This window comes from Silene latifolia, chromosome 10, assembly GCF_048544455.1.
Source record: "Silene latifolia isolate original U9 population chromosome 10, ASM4854445v1, whole genome shotgun sequence".
In the NCBI taxonomy this organism is placed as follows: domain Eukaryota; kingdom Viridiplantae; phylum Streptophyta; class Magnoliopsida; order Caryophyllales; family Caryophyllaceae; genus Silene; species Silene latifolia.
In genome coordinates this window covers 5360969-5384599 of record NC_133535.1, presented here as the reverse complement: position 1 = coordinate 5384599, position 23631 = coordinate 5360969, and the positions used below count along the sequence as shown (strand labels likewise).

At 34.4% G+C, this 23631-nt stretch overlaps 2 protein-coding genes across 2 annotated transcripts; both read right to left on the bottom strand.

Moving 5' to 3' along the window:
• Nucleotides 1–283: 283 nt before the first annotated feature.
• Nucleotides 284–22409, bottom strand: LOC141604845 (uncharacterized). Its single transcript, XM_074423389.1, has 10 exons — nt 22250–22409; nt 21827–21935; nt 21276–21365; nt 18744–18967; nt 18504–18644; nt 17433–17535; nt 9273–9360; nt 1101–1373; nt 807–993; nt 284–704 (listed from the first exon to the last, which is right to left on the bottom strand). The coding sequence occupies exons 2-4, from the start codon at nt 21889–21891 to the stop codon at nt 18754–18756; spliced, it is 369 nt and encodes a 122-aa protein (XP_074279490.1). The 5' UTR covers nt 21892–21935; nt 22250–22409; the 3' UTR covers nt 284–704; nt 807–993; nt 1101–1373; nt 9273–9360; nt 17433–17535; nt 18504–18644; nt 18744–18753.
• LOC141604844 (ethylene-responsive transcription factor ERF014-like) lies at nt 6253–8095 on the bottom strand. Its single transcript, XM_074423388.1, has one exon. It carries the CDS (start codon nt 7479–7481, stop codon nt 6795–6797), a length of 687 nt encoding a protein of 228 aa, XP_074279489.1. The 5' UTR covers nt 7482–8095; the 3' UTR covers nt 6253–6794.
• Nucleotides 22410–23631: the final 1222 nt, after the last annotated feature.

The window sequence follows — 23631 nt, the reverse complement described above, 5'->3', positions numbered from 1 at the left end:
CCGTCTTGCTCTTCCGCCCCACATTCCCGTCTTGCCTGCACATTAAAGTAATATAATAATAATAATACTAATATTATACATAAATACAATTAATTATTAATTATAAACTAATACGACTAATTATTATAAATTAGTAATTAAATGAGCTTATTAGACAATTAATCACACAAAATCGAGTCGGAATAAGATATAAATGCGGGGTAAAATACGACTAAAATACTATTCATCAGTCATCAATCAGACAATCACATTGCTCAATATTTGAGTAAAGACATACTTGTAACAACATGAAAAGTATGAAACCATAGAATTGGCCCAAAAAGGAAAACTTGCTGAACCACATTATAAGCTGATGAAATACAGGTCCGAAACATTTCTAGATTAAAAAATTAATAAGGCAATGGGTCGATCCATTCATCCATTCCATAAACCATAGCCTAAAAGCCTAGACCTCCAAATTAATTACCAACGACAAATAAGCCCATGAACGAAATCAAAGAGCCCATAAGTTTTTGGGCTCTAGCTCTTAAACCACAAAGCAAAGAATCAACTAAATGAAACATTGCGATGCTAGAATTACATGAACTTTCTGTACAAATCAACAGAAATGCACGTTCGTTGAACCCAGGTTGCAGAATGCATATATGAGTAGGTTAGCTTACCTGATTAAGTTGTTAAGTGATAGTCCTTAAGAGTACCCGAACCTGTAAACATAAAAAAAGTCTTATCCTATAGAGTGAAAAAACAAAACATCTAAGCGTTTGTAAGCCGAAAATTTGCTGGAAATTAATCACTTAATGGCATACCATAATTACATTTTCCCGTCTCCCTGTTATAGCATCCAAGGCACTCAGGATTCAGGAAGCATTCCACACGCAATACACTGTCTTGGATAGTCAGTTGTATCAGTCTCGAAATTTCGAAAAAAATAAACATTGCTCCACCACAACATAAACTCAAATTCCATTAAGCCCACCATACACCAGGTGCGTCCTGCCCAAAGATTACAATAGTTGTTGGGTAACCAAAGTTGATGTATACAGTCAGGTTTTCCAAAAATTCCATCACAGAAAAGCATTAGAATGATTAGGATATTGAACCTGGATTGTGAAGTGAAGTAGGCTCAGATGAATCATCTTCAGACCCTTACACCGGACCCTTTGATGAAATGAACTCAGTAGCTAGGTCTGCAGGAGCTGATACAGATGCTATATGAGAACGATAAACAAGGCCTACCAGCAGCATTGATGCAACAATAGAGGCTGTACCACGGCTTATCTTACAGCACACATGGCAAAGGGAGGATCAGAAGGCCTTGTTTGTACAGAGTTGCTTAAAATACGGAGTGAAGTGCACATTGGGTATTATCCATTCTGGCTGCACGGAAGAATAGTGGCTTAGCAAGAATCCAAAACTCGAAACTATAACATAGATTGACAATTTGGAGAGTTATTAACGCAATAGATAACTTACAAAAGGCAATGAGGATTATCAAAAAAAAATTCAAATGCATTGCTCAAGGAGTCAGGGAAGCGGAAGTCAGTGCTACCCCCTTGCTTTGCCATAACAAACATACCATACCAGAAACTAACAGCAGCAGATCCCAGCAACCAATCATTCCAAATTTCCAATGGTATTCTCGTTCACTAGAATGCTGATGCTGTTTAATGCTCCAAGATATGAAACAACAAACTTAATATCAACAATAATGGTGTGTTTGGATGATCCTCAAAACTTTTCTCGGTCTAGCATCAGAATTCTTATGCTTGCCTGGTTTTGGCAGCTCACAATATTCAGATACAAAAGCATGAATTCGGCCTCAACCGATGGTTTAATATCCTAATAGTATCAACATTGTCCCACAAATGTGCCTCAATGTGAAACATAACCTTCAAATTTTCTATACATTACCACTTGAGGCGACTATTTCAGAAAGTATTGTGTTTGATAAAAACAACTCTATACACACACTAGGACTACTTTTATTCAACCAGACTACCAGAGTATCTTGTTTAGTAACATAGAGGTGTTATGAATCCACTTACCCCTATCACAAACGATGACAAAAACGATATAGTACACTGTTTTAATTGGTCTATATAGGATAAATCACCATAACCACAATCAATGTGCACTTGTAGCGTGAATCTTGAAAATTCACTCTCTTTTACCAACACATATACGCGTAAGTAATCTACTATAACCTTCAAATTTGGTTGTGTACCTAGCTCAGGTTACTATTAGGAACTAGGAAAGTTTGTTTAAAGATGCTCACTTACACATTAGGACTATTTTATCCAAAATGGATGCCGCATTTAACTGCCCAATGGTGCTTCGATCAACCATACCCCTATCAGGAGGGATGTCAAAAACAACATAGCATGCCTGATTACTAGCACTAAGCCGTGGTATGTACTATAATCTTCAAATTTGGAGATATACCACCGTGGGAGACTGTTTCACAATGAGCCATGTTCATGAAAAACAACTCATTTACCCACTAGGACTATCACACGTTATTGGTGCCATATTTAGCAGCCTGGCGACTTAACGACTTACCATACCACTATCACGAAGGATTTCCCGGCCGGACAGAGGCTAGGGCTGCTTTCTTCCCCACCGCGTCTTTCCTTGTGTGTCGCAAAACGACATGGTGCATCATTTTTAGATCGAATGGGACAAATAACCAACACTAAACTCTATGGCTCTATGCGCTTTCAAGATAGTACCCGGAATACGCCTAGAGTCGACTATAAAGGGATGTAAAAACTAAACATTGGATAAATTATTAGGATCAAATCTCATGTGAACCCTAAAACTACAATCAAAGATTCTCAATGGTTTTCGACATTGTGCCCCGGAAGTTGTCTAGAATGTTGATCATAATTCACAATCTTCAAATTTGGCTATTCTTTCCCTCCTTGGGCTACTATTTCAGTGTAAGCTGAGTTTGTAAAAAATAACTCATGTACCCACTAGGGCTACGTTTACTGAACACGGGTGCTGTTTATAATAGTCGTGTAGTGTTTTCAGCCAGCATACCTCTATCACTGGTATGTAGAAAATGTCATGGTATACTATTCTAGCGATCAATACGGGACATGTTACTAACAGTATATCCTATGTGCAGCATTAGTATGATTCCAAAAAAATTTAGCCATTTATGACATTGTAGACCACAAGCAAGTGTATCTGGAAGAACTCATATTAGTCATATACACACTAGTACTACCTTTTTATTCAACATGAGTGCTCTATTTAAAAATAAAGTGGTGTTTCATCTCACCATATCTTTATCTAGAAAGACCTTGAAAATTGAAAATGACATTGTACAACATTTGTTGATCATTAGAACGTAAACTAATATTATTTCAACCAATGTGCTTCCTTAGTATGACTGAGAATTTTCACTCATTTTCCAAATAATGCCTGGGAAGACATTTAGTCTATATATTAAAAACTTCAAACATGGCTAGTGGCTAATATTTTCAACTTGTATGCTAAAATGTGTGAAAATTGTCAACAACACTCATTCTGCCGGATACTGGTGTATAGTATAAATTATACTCTCTTCATTTCGATGAATTTTTTACGTTTACTTTTGACACATGTTAAGACATGAAAGAAAAAAAATACACTCTTTTAAATAGTTACAAAAACTTGAAGATATAACTAAGACACGCACCCAAATTAAAAAAAAAAAAAAAAAAAAAAAAAAAAAAAAAGATGGCCAGGTGAGACTTGAGCGAGTAAACTTCCAACATCAAAGTTGGGGGTAGGTAATAACTGCCGACTAAAGGCTAAAGAGTCTCACTGCAAACCAAAGGTGGTTGTGGACTTGGATATAGAAGTTTCACAAAGTTTCAAACTCAAGATCTTGGCATGCCGGCCAATCTCATAATAGGCCCATTAGATTTAAGGTAGTTGGTCAACTCAAATTCTACAAATTAAACTACTCCATATAGGCTAGCATATAACGGTCCCATTTTCCTTCCTTGCACAATTGATAATTTGACTGAAAGGATGACCAATAACTATTAAGAAATTTTAAATCAAGTATTAATAATACATACAAAATAGAGCTAACTATATTTTGAAAAATCAAACTTATAAAAATAACCAGACGATTAATCATAAGTCTATAAAATCGCTATAATAAGAGACAAATAATCATAACGAGAGTTAAGTTTACTTTCACATAGATGATAAACTATTACTCCGTATTTTCATACATATTAAAAGTAGTACGAGTATAATTATTGAAATTGAATATAGACTATTCTTAACTTACACAACTCACGAATCAAAATTAATAATGAGGACAAAAGTTACAGAATTAGAAGTAAGATCTAGGCAGCAAGAATATCTAAGTCTATTCAAATAATTCATTAGTATTACACTGATTAAATACTTAAGTATATGCTCAAATTAATCAAATTTGTTCCAAAAACAAAATCAAGGCAATGTTAAAAGCAAAAGTGAACTATACAGTATACATTACTTTAAAATGATGCTCTATTTCACATGATATGTCTTACTTGTACATTATAACATCATGGAAACAAAAAATACCAGCAAGTGCATCATGTGCATCAATCTTTGGCCAAAGTTCATCATATGATTATGAGGCTTATAGTATCAAATGTGGGCCCATTAGCTAATGTGCAACTAATAGCAAATTTTGGCCTCTTTATCCATGTTTTAGCAAGCTATGGGCCCACACTAAGTACCATACCTTCATTAATTAAGAAAATTGGGGTGCAGAAAAGAATAAGAATTTTGAAGAGGCCAAATACAATGTAAAATGAAAAAAGTATTATAGTGATGGTGCATTGGTGCCCCATGCAGTATACCTGCTTGCATGTACATGGGCAATCCATGTGCAATATTATAGCAAGCCATGCAACTCTGTGAAGCTAGTTCAGAGCTCAAGTTTTATAACAAAAATCTCTTAAATGCTGGGCAGTAACTAAATATTCACTTGTTAGCCAACAACATTACTATAGCGCCTCCCGTAAATTACGAGATAAGAGGGGATCGAATGTACATAGTCTTACCCTTGTGTTGCTAGAGACTTATTTCCGAATGACCCAGGTTGAAAAATTCACTTGTTAACCATTTCAATATATTCTATTTAAACAATTTCTATGGGTGGATGGAGTATTAAATTGTTCACTGTTATATCTAAACTCATAAAACTCTTAAAATGTATTCTAAGGTCAATTTTCCTATCCTAATTTACAAGCTTGTGGAACATTCATTTTTTTTGCCTTTTGCCCTTTTTACATTTCTTTCTTTTTTCTTAGTATAAAATTAGGGTATAATTTTTACCTAATTAGTTTATTATATTAAGACTAAAAGCAAGGGTTACTACATGTAAGTATCGACCTAGAGTCACCACTGACCACACTCAAGTACTCAACTAAGGCAAAGAGCTCGCATCAAGCTAAGGTGAGAGGTTTAAATATACAACAATATCATCCAAGTGCCTCAATGACTCTAGCTTATTACGGACTGAGAGGTTTAAAGATAATAAAACTAAACAAAGTTCAAATACAAATATAAAATGAGCAAGAGCAATCGTTCATAGTTTCATAAATTGCCACCTATGAGCCCTTTCAGTCGCGTATACTAGAGTATAGTAAGTAGTTGAATGAATACTGAGTCGTGTATAATGAATACTACATGTGTATCAGTGTATGGTTAACTGTATCTATACTTATTTAGGCATTTGTAACATTTAAACTTGAATAATCATGGATTAGTATTACATAAACAATTGCTATACGGCATACCAGATGAACGTATGCTATATCGTGCAACAATATAAGTATTATACTTCATTCATCAAGATGAATTGACATAATAATAATTATAATAATACTCCGTATGTAATAATCAACACGAGTTCCAATATATTCATACAAAAAAAAATTATTCCGTAGCATATTATGTAAACAAAATGAATTAACATGTAGGGTAGATGCTTCGTTTGATTAACAGATATGGAGTACAAATTTATTTTCTTTTATCCTGTCAATTTATTTCATGGATATGATAAAACTTATTTTGATGAATATGTGAAAAAATAAGGTTGTATGCTCGCGGATAAACCGTACAGTAGTTTACCTAAACGGAGCATCTACAAAAACATGTACAAGTAGCAAGCATATATAATTTCAAATGAAACACCTAAATTATACAGTAGTAGAAATTTACGCTATTGGTATTGACTTTCTCATTTAGTCATTCTTCACAAAGAAATAAGAGCATATATTTTTATTAAAAACTGCACTCCACAACAGGCAGCTGTGACTTCTGTTTAACAACAAGAGCGAAAATGACATAAACTACTCAAAACATCTAGACCATATACTCCAACTAGTACCCCAATTTACGGAGTAAATAATAGTAATAATATTACTAATGATACAAAATACACATGTATGACGAACTAGATGATGATCTTGTGATAGTACAATAAATTCCAAGGCTTATACAAATACAACCAAAGAAGTTTTGAACCATAGCACACATTTACCAGACGACTTCAATATATATAAATACATATAATCTCTCATATGAGATTCCAGTAAAAAAGAAAAGTTTCTAATTGAATGTGGATATTTTTTCTCCAAATTCTTGTTTCCCTTGGGTAATAATTTAAAAAAAAAAATTACTTGTTTTAACGAATGTGTATATATATATCACCGTCAGTATTATCCTCATTGAGAACAATAAAAAGAATGAAATTATAAAATGTAAAAAATGACCCAAATCTAACTCCATACAGCCTAATTAGTAAAGTCCCACAAGGGAATATCACCTTCATAAAACTCTTCAAAATTCATAATCATTGATGGTGGATCAAAGAACATGTTATTCATCATGGGATCAATGCATTTAGGAGACAAGTCAAACCATAGTTCATTAGCCAACACCATGGGTGATACATCATAAACACCATCATTATTAGCAAGAGAGATGTTGTCATCAATGAGCTGTTCAGGTGTGGATGAAGACATGGATGGTGATGATGCCATGGATGATGACGAGTACGATATCGAAGATGAGGATGATGATGGTGTGGGATTAGAATGATGATGAGTATCAACAATATTAGCAGCTGCTGCTGCAGCTCTTTGAATGGATTTAGGAGACATGACTGTATTACCATTATTATAATCAAAATTATTATTATGACCGTAATTTATTGAAGGGAAGTTGAGGTTTGCTGAGGAGCCTTTAAGACATAAGAGGGCAGCATCATAAGCTCTAGCAGCAGCTTCAGCAGTAGAATAAGAACCTAACCAAATTCTTGTTTTTTGGTTTGGGGCTCTAATTTCTGATACCCATGAACCCCAGCTCCTCATTCTTACTCCCTTGTACTTCTTCTTGCTCGACGAAGAGGAATGTGACATTATTGGTTTGGAATCCTTGGATGACGATTGAGTTAGCGCCTTTGGCTCCGGCTTGACCATTGGTGTAAAGGAGGCCACAAGGATAGTATTGAACTATTGATACAGGTTTCTGATAAAGAGTGTAGTGTAATAAAGTGTTGTAGGAAATGGGAATGGAAAGATTACTTGGTGAAGAGTGAGTTCTTGATGTTAAGGTACTTTTTTGCTTGTGGTTGCAAAAGGAAGCAAAGGTGAATTGAAATGATGAGGTGAGAATTAATGGAAGATGGAAGAGGATGCTGTGATATTTATAGATGCAGCTGGTTTAGCATATTTAGCATAGCAGATCCTTCTAGTCAAGCGGTACAGGTTAAGGAAATGGGTGACAGGTATGCAATATTTTTTTAATTGACAATTATTAAAATATTAATCAAGGTACTGTATGAAACTAGACATCTCTTAATATCAAGTGATGTTCCCTAAACCCTCCAAAAGATTATAGAAAGAGACGGGAAATGGTAAAATAATAAGAATGTAATTAAAAAAAATGTATCAGCAATGCTCTCACCTTATTTTAATTTTTATTTTTTTTACTGTTTTAAGTATTGTATTTTAGCATTTTACTTGAGAAAGTTTTCAGTTACAATTAATTTTTGGTTGGACAGTCACTGACCTTGTAAAAATAGAATGTAGATTTCTCCATATTCTACACAAATTCTCATTATAGACGAGAGATATCCGTTTATAGTTATAGACGGGTCACCGTCTATAGTTATAGACGGGTCAAATATCCACCCACTTTAGCATAAGACAGGCAACAAGTTGCATGGTGGGGCCCAAAAATATCTATCACTTCAAGCATATTTGACCCGTCTTTCACTTTAGATGGATATATCCGCCAATAGTGAGACTAATTGTAAAATCTAATTATTCAAGACGGAGCAAGCTAATTAGACCTCACATCACATATCCTAAGAAAAATCTTGTTTTTACATGATGACACTACAAGCAAACAATTGCAAACAATTAATTTCGTAACTATGTTATTTAACTCGATAATAGTACCGAGTGTTAGATACGAAAAGAGGAGAGTGTAAATACGAAAAGGGGTAATATTAGAGTCATGACAATATAGCTCCTTGCTAGTACCTTCTACTCTTCTAGCATGGACAGTAGATTGATCACCATAAATGTCATTCGTCATCATATACACACATTTTAACACGGCAACTTCAAGCATAATAACCTCTGCCTTTGTACAAATGAAACATAGGTATGTCATGGATGCTAAAGCTTGTGATAATTAATGGAAAATTAGTATTAGTATAATCTAAATATGTAATTAAAGGAATCTAATAATTAGGTTCAAGCGACACAGATCTAAACAGGCACATTAACTCAATCAAATGGCCAATGTCATGAGAATCATAGACAGCATGATTTAAAACTAAATAAGATGAAGGTAACTGATTGTACGAATTCTTGTTTAAGACAGTAGTATCCGTCTTAAATTTAAAACGAGTCAAATAGTATATACCCGTATAAGACAAGCAATAAAAAGCTTGTCTTGTCTATGCAAGTGTGTTATTTGGCTTGTTTTATCTCAAAACAGATATATCGGTCTAAAAAGAGACTGATTGAATCGTTATCAAGGGAAATTTTAATCAGCCAAAACAGGAACTGGTTACTAAATCAAATAAAAAATGGCTAGGAGCTTAAACGTGTCACTCAAGGCAAAATTTCAGGTAAGTGTACTCGTGATAAAAAGGTAAATGGCATTAACAGATATGACAAATGGAATATTTAGCAATAACCAAAATAAGATATTATAATTACCACAAGATGCACAGTTTAAGTTGGATACGGTAATACCTGGCAGAAGTTGCCTGGAAAAGGTCAAAACACTTTCGCAATCCAACAAGGCTGTGACTTTGATACAAGGAAAGCAGCTGGATTTCCTCTGCACCAATCACAAATTCACAAGGGTTAAACACTTTTACCTCTACATAATCATAAACAAGTAAACAACTACTTCATGTCTTCATGATAAAAGTTTAAAATTCATTCTAGACTTTTGACTTACTCAACAAGCCACTCCCAATTGACTTATATTTCAAGCAACAAATACATGGGAGTGGAAAAGTATATACATGGGAGTGGAAAAGTATATAGAGTATGTCATGCAAAAGCGTGATAAAGGAATTTTACTTGAACAAAAAAATCAATTTGGAATGGATAATACATAATTTGACCAATAACGAGGAACAACTAATTTGCAAAGCTAATGAAATCCTCTTATAGTCTTATTAGCAACCTAATAAAAAAAGCATCATATTTCCGTTTGAATTTTGCAAGTGTTCAACATCCAAACATTAAAATTTTAACAAAACTTTCGATAAACTAATCTATTCGGATATCCCATTTGAAAGAAGAAAAACACGAGTAATTATATTTGATACCGACATTTACACATGATTTTATCAAGAATATTAGGGAAAAACAATGTACAGGAAATGGTTAGATAGCATTAGACCACTTACATTGAAAGTAAAATGGTTACTAGAAGTTGTGAAATGATCACTAGTGATACGATTCACTTAATAAAAAATAAAATTATCAACAATAAAATGATCACTAACATCATGAAAATGGTTAATAGCTAGTTAAACAGGGTCATTATTAGCCTTAAAAGAGCTTCTAAATACATAGAAGGGTCACTTCAATTTTTCAATAAAATTTTTCAATAAAGTATTTGTAATATATAAGTACTATAAATTATTTTTAGAATATCTTATACTCGTTCATATATAATCTAATTTACCCATTTAACATTTAGAAATAAGAGTTTTACAACTTTGACAAAAACAATTAAAAACACAAAAAATAGAGTTACAGTGTAATTTAAGAGGCCGCATAAGCCGTAAACCATTATTCTTAGAATGTCTTCTACTCCCAATACATACGCAAATCTTAAGAATTACCATTGCTTTCCTATTTCCTTCAATAACTTGAATTCATAATCATAATTAAAAGGCCAAATCAAGGATCATTATTCATCAAGACACAATTAAACATAGGATTCCTTCGCAGGCAGCTTCCTGGATTTACATGGCACAAGTAACAGTAAAGTTATGACTACAGAATAATAAAAACCTTAAAATGCAGTTAAATATATCAACATCAAAAATCCACACTCATTATAAATAATTTTAAGTGTACTCAAAAGAACGCGGCAGTAGAGCAGTGTGCTAAAGAGCAAAAACAGCACCCAGCTGTTACACATCTGTCTTGCAGCTCTAAATACCGCGTTTGTGCTGCAAGTGTATGAAAAAGACCTGAGGCTTACGCTTGCATGAATTGACTTTAACTCCATATTTCTGATTTTCTATCGTTTTATTTTTGAGTTGTTTTGGATGTGATTCCCTAGGTATGGTATAAGGGTACATATCTTAATACTCTCTACCATCCAAACCAAATGTTACATTTGACTATATTACGCTTGTCGAGGCGCGTTTTGTAACGTGGATATCTTTAGTTACACATTATTAAAAATTATAAAAACTTGATATTCTTATAGCATTCATGACGATGAATCAAACAAGATCTCGCATGACTATGTTATCTCTTATACAACCGGGGAAGTGGCAAATAAGCCCCAAACGTTTGCTACTACGTGCAAATTAGCCCCATAACTTTAAACTAGTGCAAATTAACCCCATTACTTGTACCCGATGTGCAATTAAGCCCAATTGGAGATATTCGAGTAAATTTCTCACCGGAAAATGTTGTCATGGCACCGGAAAGATGACTAGGATGGATTAAGTTAAATAATTAAAAAAAAAAAAAAAAAAAAACATGAAATTATCACTACCCACTGTAATGCTCTATCAATTGGTATCGTCAAAATCTATCAATCATCAAAATCAAATTTTCACAGTTTGGAATTCTAGAAAAAACATGACAGTGGCATGCAAACAAATACAGTAAAAAATAAAAAACATGATAGTGATATGCGATGAGATGAATTTTTAATCGATATTGTTATTTAATTTCAATTATTGCTGAGCTTCAATTTTCAAGCTTAGATCGCGTGAAAATGCCGGTATATAATTGGAGTGTGCATAAATTCAATTTTCCCCAAATTTCATTTTTTCCAGTTTTTGGTGGTACTTTCAATTACAAAATGGTGAACAATATGTAAGAATGAGCATTGTAGACTACATCAAACAAAAATAGAGAAAATGGATAGGTGTAACTTGTGAGGAAGGAGCTCAAAATATGAGAGAGAGGGAGAGATGAGAAGAATTAGCGAGGTAAGTGATAGAGTATTAGAGTGGCAGGTAGAGATAATTTCATGTTTTTTTTTAATTATTTATTTTGCTTAATCCATCCTAATCATCTTTCCGGTGCCACGTCAACTTTTTCCGGCAAGAAATTTACCCGAATATCTCCCATTGGGCTTAATTGCACATCGGGTATAAGTAATGAGGCTAATTTGCACTAGTTTAAAGTTATGGGGCTAATTTGCACGTAGTGGCAAACGTTTGGGGCTTATTTGCCACTTCCCCGCTTATACAACTAATAATACCAAAGATTCTCTACAATCATAAATAGTGTCAAAGTCAAATGTAACCTTTAATTTGGATGGAAGAGAGTAAAATAATTTAAGATTAATTAATTCAACCCTTATCAAACAGTAACAAAACAATGAAAGGAGGATGGCCAATATGAAAAGGACACATGACAAATTATACTATGGGACGGTCATGCAGAGCAACTACATAAAAAGTGACCATTTTATTATAAATAATGATTATTTTATGTTAAAAGTGATCATTACTTACAGAGTATTATTATAAAATGCCCACTTTTTGAAAATAACCAGTTTTAAACATAAAATTAATCACTATTTATTATTATAATATGATCACTTTTTTTTTACCATGCCACCATACCACAATGCTACACAATAATTACTATAGCACACGGTAACATAACAATGAGAGGCTGGTCAATATGAAAAGGACACATGTGATAGGACACATGCCCTAAAGACTAAAGAGTAAAGGATTATAAAGCCCCACTTTCCAGGTGGGCCACGGTTTCATACTTGGAAAGGGCGGCTTCCCATAAGGGTACGTCCTTTAGTTCGAGGGCGATACTACTTTGCCATAATCGACTAATCGTGTTCACATAATCACATACTCGTACAGTATTAGGTGAATATAGGTGCATCAGTCTCAACTCTCAAAACAATCGCACAAGGCATGTCCATAAACAGAAACCTACCAAAGCAGCATGCATATACCAGATTGATTCATGCTGAGTTCTCCTCAACCATAGATAAATTTTAACGGGCATTACCAATATCACTGCCATATTACTATTTTCCCGATAGGATAGAACACTAAAATATATATATACGAGTACACAAATACCACACTGGTCAACCATTCACAAAAGAACTCGAAGAAAAAAATATCATATCAACTCATTTAACATCTTCGATTATCCTTATCCACAAACTCAACTTCAGTCCCAACCCAACCTATGGGGCAACTTCCAAAGCTAGTGTATCTTACTCCTTAGCGTGGCGTAGCCTGACCTCACACTCGGGCCTGGTTTAGGGCTCAACTTCCCCACTCCGGCCTGCCAAAAAAATCGAATTTTGGTCTAGTCCGGTAGACTCGGCTAAACCCAACCATGGTCGTTAAGGGTTGGCATGAGCCAAACCTGCCTGGCCCGCCTCCCCACGATGGCAATATGTAGTCCTTTGTGAGTTGCAACTACTATTTTCAAAGTTAAATACTCCGTAATTTATTTATTGGGACAATGGTTTTTGTTGACGATCACAACAAAGATTCATCCACGACTAGCTTAGTATTTTGAATACTTTGCTAGTATATACAAGTTCCAGACTCGATACATATTTTAGTATTTTAAATACTTTCTTATGTTGAGCAATGTCGTATCCGACAAACTAAAATACCAAGTTTTGAGAACTTAGAATATTATAGATTGCTTTGATAAGTTCAAATTAAAATAAAATTATACATTTATACGCCTATTATAACTCAATATATAGGTTCAAATCCATACATCTAAAGTATGCCTAGGCGAGATTAAAGATATTAAAATATCTAACTTCTTTCATTTGAGTAATGTACCATTTGACTCTAATTACATAAGCCTATGAGCTTAATTGGTATTCATAAGGTCTAAGGGACAGTGCTTAAGATTAAAAACAGAGACCTATATGCAATTCTCTTGCTCTTTGTTAAGTCTCTGTTAACCAATTTTTATTTATTTATTTATTTTTAACAATTTGAAAAAGATGTAACTATAGAATGTTTGGCTCTCTAAAGCCCTACTCTATAAGTATACATCCAGTATTTAATGGAACTGAAAGCTATAACTGCACTACTGCAGGCATCAAAAGGTTGAAACTCCTACAAGTTTATAAATGAAAATTTTATCAAATACGTTTACAAAAATCTTTCATAAACATATAAGAGTAAGTTCTAAGATGCGAGTAAAATGTCAACTCCTAAGAAACTTCGGTCTTACTACTCAATTAATTAAATAAGAACAGCCATTACTACTCATGTACAAGCAGGCAGGGTCAAATCCTGATACATAACATTATAAATATGGAGGCCTCGAGGGTACCCAAATAATAAACCTTAAATACTCATCTGACTTTAACTAATGGTATTAAGTGCAAGTATAATTGGAAAAGTTGCTAATCACGCAGGCTTAATACGGAGTACTTAATAGTACGGAGTATTAAATTAAACAAAATAGATACTGGTTTCAATGCTGCATTTTGCAGTACAACTAGAATAGGTGTCGTCAATCCGTACCATAACCCTCTCCATCCTCCCTCCTTCCTCTAATGACAAACCGTGGAAACACAATTTAAATAACACTCCATTATAGGATCGTACTCCCACCATGGAACAACAATCTTCCTAAAAATAATCTTGTACTCCACCAACTTGTAAATTGTAATCAATTCGATGTGATTTCTTTCACCATTGCCTTTGAAGTGGACTTGTAATCTCACATGACATGTTGCTACCTACCTCTCATTAGTTTGGGAGTTTATGAAGAGTATAACTACTTGAAGAATTACTAGGGGTACTTAAGCTCTGTTTTTATGGACTAAAATAAAGTGAATTTACTGGACCTAACTAAACTAAACTACAATAAAATGAATTCAATAGAATTAAACTAAAATTAAATTTGAGTCCAAATAAAGATGATAGCCTTACTAATTACTATACTACGCTATTGTACACCTGACAAATGAAAAACCTAGAAGGGGTATAACTAAGCTATAATGTTAGTGCTTTCATTTTGTACAACCTTGTGTCTTAACATTAATGTATAAAACATTATCCCCAATTTTCGAATGCTTAGTGAAAAATTGTATCTTGATCTACATTGATCGACAAGACAACAAGTACGACAACTAATTCACAACAAAAGCAAGTACAACTGTACAATTGTTTAGCAACCAAATTTACTTGAATGCATAATATGTTAAAAGTGAAAGGTTAATAATGTACGCGACTATGCATTTTCTTATGCACAGCATAATACTAAAAAAACGCAGTTCCATCTTCTCATTAACTACGTAAACCTCCTACCATATCTGCCATGGGACACTATATAATCTGAATGGGTCACCACCCCGTTACGTTGTTGGTCATTAGTCATTAAAGCTTTGTTCTAGGTTCATGCATGTTCCTGTTACTGCAGAACTATGGCTATAAAAAACAATGGCCAATAAGTTTATCTTGGATCATCCATAACTACCTACCATAAGGATTCAAGGATGAAAGACCCTACACATAGCGTGGGCTGTATATAAGATAATTAAACCAGGTCAAAATCTTCCGTACGCAATTGTACCAATGAAGGTGACGGAATGAATTCCAGATGTGTCAAGTTAATTAAATTGACAAAAGAGGGTAGGGCCAAATAATTAATTCAGATCAGAAAATATTAAATCTTTCATTTCACTAGAATCAAATACTCACTAGTCACTACTCTTTGATTGCTGTTATGAATTTTATGATATGCAAATCCCGTCTGAAATAAGACGGACCAAATGTAGCCATTTTACAATAAAAAAGTTACTATTTTCTAATAAAAGGTTAACAACATTTTCAGGGTAAAAAGTGACAACTTTAGTTATAACATTTTGTTATTAAATGGTTGCATCCTATGAAAAAAATGGTAAAATTTGATCCGTCTTATTTCAGATTGTCTGAAGCAAGACTTATTGTTTATGATAAATAAAACAAAATGATTGACTAAATTGCTTGCAGTTCTTTCTATTATGAGATAGTAGTCCTTCGATGCAATTTTTGCAATTTTTATCTTGATCATTTGGAAACAATCTTTTTATGTTGTTAACACAGGGTTAAGGTTACGTACATCCTACCCCTTACCCCTCAATAAATGAAAGTCATTGAGACATTAGGATATTGTTGTCATTAAACTTGCACAGTGTATCAAATAATAGAATAATACTTTTAAGAAGCTTTCCTCCATTCCGATCATTTAGAAGAGAATGTAGATCCTATATTGTCGTTTTGGGATGACAAGTGGATCAAACTTACTTTAATGCAAGTTAACACGCAAATAGTTAACACCTTAAAATAAAAATAAGTAACCAATTAAACATAGTGAAGAAACTATTCACTCTGCTAAATCTAGACTATGATAAGTGATGAGCAAAACTGCATTTACTATGGTTAGTCTTTTGCGCGTCAAGATTGGATTGTGCTTAGCAGTTGTCGCTCGGTTAGATAATGTTATGTCTACAGAAACACAGAAATTATTGTCAAAAAAATAGGAGCCAAATTTTTTTTTTATACATTAGGCAAAGATTTATGAAGCATAAAATCTCTATACTTGAGTGGGGAACTTCTTGGAAGGACGTAAGAAGGAATCAGAACCCATTATCCACAAGTATGGCTTATGTCATGGCTTATTATTTACATAAGACAATCAACAAAAGTTGACTTGAGAGCATGTACATATATGACACTAGGAATTCTATATTATACTCCCCATAAAATACAGTATAAACATATCTTTTCTTATTTTATGCCAAATTATAAGCATTTTCAGAGTCATGAGGGAAGAAAAAGATGCACCTCAATATGCAAGAATAGTGTATGGTCTTTTGATAAACTTGGAACAGTAAAAAAAAATGAAAAGACAAAAATGCATCGGGCCACTGAATAATCAGCAAGTCTTGTTTATAATCGTTACAAGTTACTACGAAGGGGTGATATGCACTATGACACAAAAAAAATGTTGGTTTGGATGGCTTGCACTCTCGTTGTAAATAATTCTCATTTACAACGGTTATAAATGAGAATTTGTGCTGCATAGGAGTAAGAGTAACTAATAAGGCTTGGTGGTAGGAAAATGATTTTGTGAAAGAGGTGCCAATAGTTTTTGACTTTTTCTATTTACTCGTATCTAATTTCTTTGTTATTTTACGCTATTTACACATGTATTTATCTCTAATACTGAAATCTTGCGTCAAAGTCTGATAGTAACTTCATGTTCACAACACACAAGATGTGAACAGAAGTAAAAAGGCAACTAGGTAGAATCTAAATAACCAAGCAAGTCAATGATTAAAATGTTAATCCAGACACTAGCACATTGCAGGTAATCACAAGTCACAACAAAGAAAAGTATGCAACATCCTCATCGTGTAATAGGATATGGACATGGTAATCCAAGTAATGCATACAGCCATACCGGTCAAACCGCGCATTAACCATTTTCCCTTATCTCCTATTAACCTATTTACCAAATGCATTATGCAAGTATTGAAAAGTACACTCATTAGTGGAAAAATTTCAATGTGCAACACATAATCAGCGTGTTCCAGAAAGCAATAGGAACCTCAAAGGGAAACTACCATGATATCCATCATTCCCAGTAATAGCATAAAATGCAACCAACTACTAAAGTATTTAAGAGAAGCAACGACCAGCGTACCTTCTAAAGCTGTATCCCATATATGTGCTAGGCTTTGTCAACTGTGGACTATGTAGCAATGAAACACATGGCAGGTGCCAACTGCCAAGGCCCAAGGGAGTACCTGAAGATCAACAGTAACAAGAGAAGTAATAAATAATCATATATGTGAAATGTTTCAATCAAATCTTCTGAAAAAAAGGGGACATAATGTTCTATATCGGAATTAAATTTTCAGCAAATTCGAAACAACACATTATTAATGTATGATTCCTAAAAGGGATTTTGTGTGTTACTTGCATAACCTTCCAATCATAGTATTAAATCTCAGTTTCCAATTTCCATCATAGTCGCAATATCGGCCATTGCAGCCTAATTTTGCTTAATATGGGAAATATTGCTTCAAAATACAGTAAGCACATTCACAGAATCACAGTGACCTTTAAAAGCTTTTCAAAACAAAGGTCATGTTTAGGTGTAGCTGCTTTGATTTAATACCATGCGTCCATTATTAACTTGGTCAAAATTCAGGCATATTCCGATTGCCATGCATGAAACAACACATTACTTGGAGTTCTGATACTTTGAACACAAAGGCGCAGCCAAAAAAAGAAGAGATAAAATGCCAATCTTTTTTTAAGCAAAACCACATTCTGAAATAGTTACAAGAAGAGCAGAATGTTCATCTCCTCAGTTAAAACATTTAAACTTGGTATAGTAAAGACATTGTAGCTTATACGGAGTAGTACTTTGTTTGGTACAACAAAAGTCATGACGTAAGTAGGAATTCCACATTATTGAAGAACAAGGGTAAAATGGAAAATACTTGGGTCCTCAGGGAGGACGACCTCCTTACACTCAAAGGAGGAGGGCCAAAATGGAAATGAGGAAGATGGTCCTCCTCCTTTGAGTGTAAGGAGGACATCCTCCCGGAGGACATAAGTATTTCTAGGGTAAAATATCCCAAAGAGGAGGCATTAGAAAAGTAATATCAGAAAAGTAATATCCATTATTGTATTAAATTCAATGCAGTAAAAAGAAATTGAATGATATATTGATGGCAAGTGATATAGATTTAAGTAGGAAATTTACAATGTAGGTAAGATGGTGCAGTCCAATGTGGAAATCTTGCATGACCATGCTGAATCCAAATATAGTTCCATCGTCACCCATACCATATCGACGAAGGTTGTTATAGATTCATACACCTTATTTCCCTATAGAAATAATGACCTGCAGAAACAGCAAGGGAAACTGGTTATCAGATATCATAAACAAGGCACAAAAAAAGAGGAGGATGGTGACATAGAATGTGTTCTGGGGATATCAGACCTTAATACGGTCATGATGCAAGACTGGAGCATTTGACCGCAAATCTCGCCTCTGACTTGGGAGTTATAATTTCACAGCGAACAGACCACCATGATAATTTTCCTCCAGCTGCTGTGATAATTTCAGTTCTTTCACAGCAAACAGACCACAATGGACTGGTACCATCAGTAGAGGTCATCAGTGGACGACCCCAATAAATCTCCGTTTGATTCTTTCTCAACAATCTGGACACAATTTAATATACAGTCAGTTGAGGAGTTAAGTGTGCTTATCTTGTAGTACTTCGACAAAATGAAAATAAAAGGACATTGTAAGAGCTATCTTAACTCCTATGCAACCCACGGAGATGTACAGAGGGTTAAATGACTTTCCCTATGTAGTTATACCCTTCCCAGAGAAACTAAACAGTAGTAATCGCTAGAATCCTTCAGTCACCCCAAAATCAACCCATTATCTCAGACTGAAGTCTGAAAGTTGGTTTTCCAGGAAACCAGGATTGCGCTATTATGTAAACTGAATTACTGATAAACATTGTTGGCCATCAAAGATTCGTAGTATTTGCCAATCAATAAAATACCAGCATAAGAAAGCTTTAGTGTCATTAAGTAGTAGCTACTACTCTTATTTAGATGGCAACCAGAAACGCTAGGTAATGAGAATATGCATAATGGCCAACTTATGGATAACAATTATGAAAATTGTTAGTTAGGTATCATTCATAATTGCAGCTACTCCATTATGAAAAGGCCTTAGTATATAACCCTTCTCTTACCTCTTCTGAAGTTAGTACCATCATATGTACTTAAGTATATGCCTTCTACTACTCTTGTCTATTGATGATAGATATACGCAAGCAAACAGACTGAACTCTAAAACGGCAAACCCATGAAAATAAACAATTACTAAACAAGTCAGATTCTGTTGATGCTATCTGTTACCATCTCAGCCAGAGATATCAGAATAAGTAAAGTGTTATAACAGAGTCACAAACGTACTAGGATCACTTTTATGCCACACTCCAAATCTCCAATAGCTAAATAGGTGTGTTATAACCTTCAAATTTGGTGTTAACATCTCGAACGACTATGCCAAAATGATTTAAAATCATCAACAGTTCAACACCAACTCACAAACGCTCATCAGGATTACCTATTGCCACACAAGGGCCCAATTTAGTCGTACAGAAATGTTTTGGCCTAGTGTGTCCCTATAGAAGGGAAAGCGGAAAAATGCATCGATTGTGTTACACCAATAACACGACTTAAACGTTCAAATTTGGCTATCCGCTAAAAATCTCAAGCGGCTATTTCAGACCATGTAGTGGTTGAAAACAACTTAGTGGCATCTTAAGACTAATTTTGTGAAAATGGATACCTCTTGTAACCCTCAAGTTTTGAATGACAGTGTCCTTAACAAGCAAGATATCAAAAATGACATGGTACACCTCTTTAGTCTTTACTGTCCAGCATGGGATCATTGCCAACATTATAGCAACGTCTACCCCAAATCCCCAAGTATGGTTTCCCCAATTTTCAATCATTCTAAACGTTGTACCCTGATTGATAATTTTGTACCATCTCAGGAGACTGTGTCATAATTACTTGGTATTGTCACGCATCGTAAACCCTAAAACCCACCAGGACGGGGGGTTTACAGATAAGGCCTGGTACACAACTATATTTTCAACCAATGTGCACTCTTAGCATGATTCTCTTTACCAAGTTATATAATTGTACAGTGGGAAGTCATATAGAGTGTAACCTTCAGATTTAGCTCTCAGTTACCATTTCAGGCAACCATGACCTCGTAGACTATTTTGTCAACATGAGTATCTTGTTTGGTCACCTAGTCTACCCGGTGATGCCAAATAAGACACGTAGTTCCACTTTATCAATCAAACTGGGATCAATTTCTAACCCAAGAGCCTATTCACATCCCTTGTATGATTCCAGACAATTTCAGTAATATTCATCATTTTGGCAACAAGTATGGGAAGCCGTCTAGAGTGTGTATAACTGTATATCAACCAATTTGCATCACACATCAATTCACAATCCGAGTTTTGAACCTCAGAAGATGGCATCCAACTTCTCTAATCTCATAATCTCATTTAACTTTCACATGCATAACTTCACTTTATCAACTGTGATATGCATAATAAAACAACTTCTCAATCACGCTACATTCAAAAAACCCTATTATAAATTACAAATCTTACAACGAAACATCCTTACTGATTAAACACCTCATAATAGCACAACTACAAGTTTCGAGATCATGCTACTGATACTAGGGCTTGTACTTCAAAGTTCAAAGTACGCATTCAATTGCACATCATCATCAAACATAACCTAATTTGTTCCAAATCACAAGGCATAATTACTCATAAGAAAAATTCAATCAATCAATGATAACAAGGAAACACTAATGTTATCAGCAACAATATATACTACTGTCATTCATAAACTCATAATTAACGTAAATAACTTGAGAATTAGCAAATAATCATACATAGACCAAATCAAATTGTACCTCTCAAAACCACGCAGATACTTCGTTGTACACGGCAAATTCTCCGCCTCACAATCATCGTACATCCTCCGCGCGTTAAATACTAACTCACTTGTATAGATAACACAAACATCTTATTATTCCTGGGTATTTCACTTTCATCTCATTTAAAATATTTGACCCGTTTTAACCTTAACCTTAAGATTTTTTTTTTAATACTTGTATTCGGTATAGGGCCCCGTTTTTAATTTCGTACAGGGCCACCATAATCTCCCAGACGGCCCTGGGCGCGCGTAATTAGATAACAAATTTTACCTCTCAAAACCCTAAAATTGCTCCTAAATCAATGGAACAATCAATCAATGAGAAGGAAACACTAATGTCATCAAAAACAAAACCGACATTCATAAAACACATAATTAACATAAATAACTTGAGAATGAGCACCTAATCATACATAAACCAAATTATAAAGCATTATTAGTAACGATACAGGCATTCATAAAACATACAATTAACATAAATTCTTCCAAATTAGCAACTAATCATACATAAAACGAATCAAATTGTACCTCTGAAAATGCAGTCGCTGTTTCACCGTACACCGCGAGTTCTGAGCTGCGTAATCATCGTACATCCTTATCGCGCGTCGTCGGAAAACAAAATTTACCTCTCGAAACCCTAAATATGCTCCAAAATCAATCGATCAATCAATCAATAGAAACGAAACACTAAAGTCATCGACAACAACACCGGCATTCATAAACACATAATTAACATAAATTATTGAAGAATTAGCAGCTAATCATACATAAACGAAAACAAATTGCACCTCTTAAACCCTAAAATCACTCCTAAATCAATCGATCAGTCAATCAATAGCAACGAAACACTAATTTCATCAATAACAATACCGGAATTCATACACACGTAATTCACATAAATAATTGAAGAATTAGCAACGAAATTATACATTAAACCAAATCAAATTATACCTCTGAAATCCTCGTCGCTGTTTCATCGCAGACGGTGAATTATCCGTCGCACAATCATCGGAAAAGAGGGAATTGTTGCAGTTTTAATGGCGGTTTTCTTGAGCGCGAAATGAAAAGAAGGGGTAGAACTTTGAGTTAAGTTGATCATTTGAGTGTTGCACTCTGGGCTTTACAGGTTTGTTTTGTGAGTTGGGTCGGTGTGAAAATCGATGATGTGGAGTTGGGCTTAACTTCGTTTGAAAGGTCTTGGGCTTCAAATTGTTTTATTGTAAGACCGTTTTATGACGTACCTTCCAAGTTCCGACTAATGCCCTATTTAAGGACTCGGCTGTTTGTGAAAGGGTCATTTTCCATTGGATCCGGGTAGAGACCAAAGCTCTTGAGCGACTGATGTGGCAGACAACTTAAAAGAAAGTCCTTCCAAGCAATCGAACTGAGTTGAATTAAATTAATTTCAACTAAATTTATTTAATGAATATAATTTAGGCTTAAATAAATCTAGCGATAAGTGGTATATTGTTTGACTACCTCAATTCACATGAATTCTACTTTCTCTAAAATGGAGGAAATTGCTTACCTAGGTCCCCCTAGATAAGTGGAAATCTCTACTTGAATTGCACTTCCTTCCTAACAACCAAACAATATTTTCTAATTCACATGAACATGAATTCTAAAACCATGTGTTTTAGTTCATAGGCAATACAAGTTCCAACATGCAACCAAACAACTCCTTATAATACTTAGTGCTCGTTTGGTTCATATAGAAATTGAACTCCTGTGGTAGTTTACAATTCACCGGATTTCAATTCCATATGCAATTCACATGAAATGGCAAAAACTTGTTTGGTTGCCTTGGAGGAATTTGTTTTTCCCATGAATTAAACTCCAATGGTTTGTTTGGTTAAATTATGTAATTCACCCGATTTTAATATCTAAATACCAATATATCCCTCAATAATATTACTAGCCTCACATTTTTATTAAGGGTAAATGGGTAAATTTAGAGGGATAAGATGGGGGAGTTTGCAATTACCTAGAGGGGGTTAGGTAATTAAACTCCTACATCATATAGGAGTTGGAAACTCCAGGAAGTTGTAAATTCCTACATTTTGCCATATTTAAGGCAACCAAACAAGTTTGAAAAAACTCAATTCATGGGATTTTAGAACTCCCATGAATTGAGTGGGTAACCAAACAAGCACTTACTTCGTATTGATTTTTTTAAAACAGGTGCAATGGTAGTTCTTAGTTTTAACACTGTCAATAGTATTGAGTTCGTCAAAATAAGAACTAGGTTCTTATTTAAGAACCAAGCTCTTTGATTATTTCAAGAAAATAAAATAGCTTGATGGAGAAACGAAGATTAATAGTGGTCCTAATTA

Bases quoted from the DNA above. Each gene is read 5' to 3' on its own strand.
- LOC141604844 (XM_074423388.1), bottom strand. From the start codon at position 7,481: ATGGTCAAGCCGGAGCCAAAGGCGCTAACTCAATCGTCATCCAAGGAT.
- LOC141604845 (XM_074423389.1), bottom strand. From the start codon at position 21,891: ATGTACGATGATTACGCAGCTCAGAACTCGCGGTGTACGGTGAAACAG. The intron at 21,366-21,826 runs GTACAATTTGAT...TATCTATACAAG, and splicing joins CAGCGACTGCATTTTCAGAG to TGAGTTAGTATTTAACGCGC. The intron at 18,968-21,275 runs GTACAATTTGAT...AATTGTGTCCAG, and splicing joins TATCTGCGTGGTTTTGAGAG to ATTGTTGAGAAAGAATCAAA.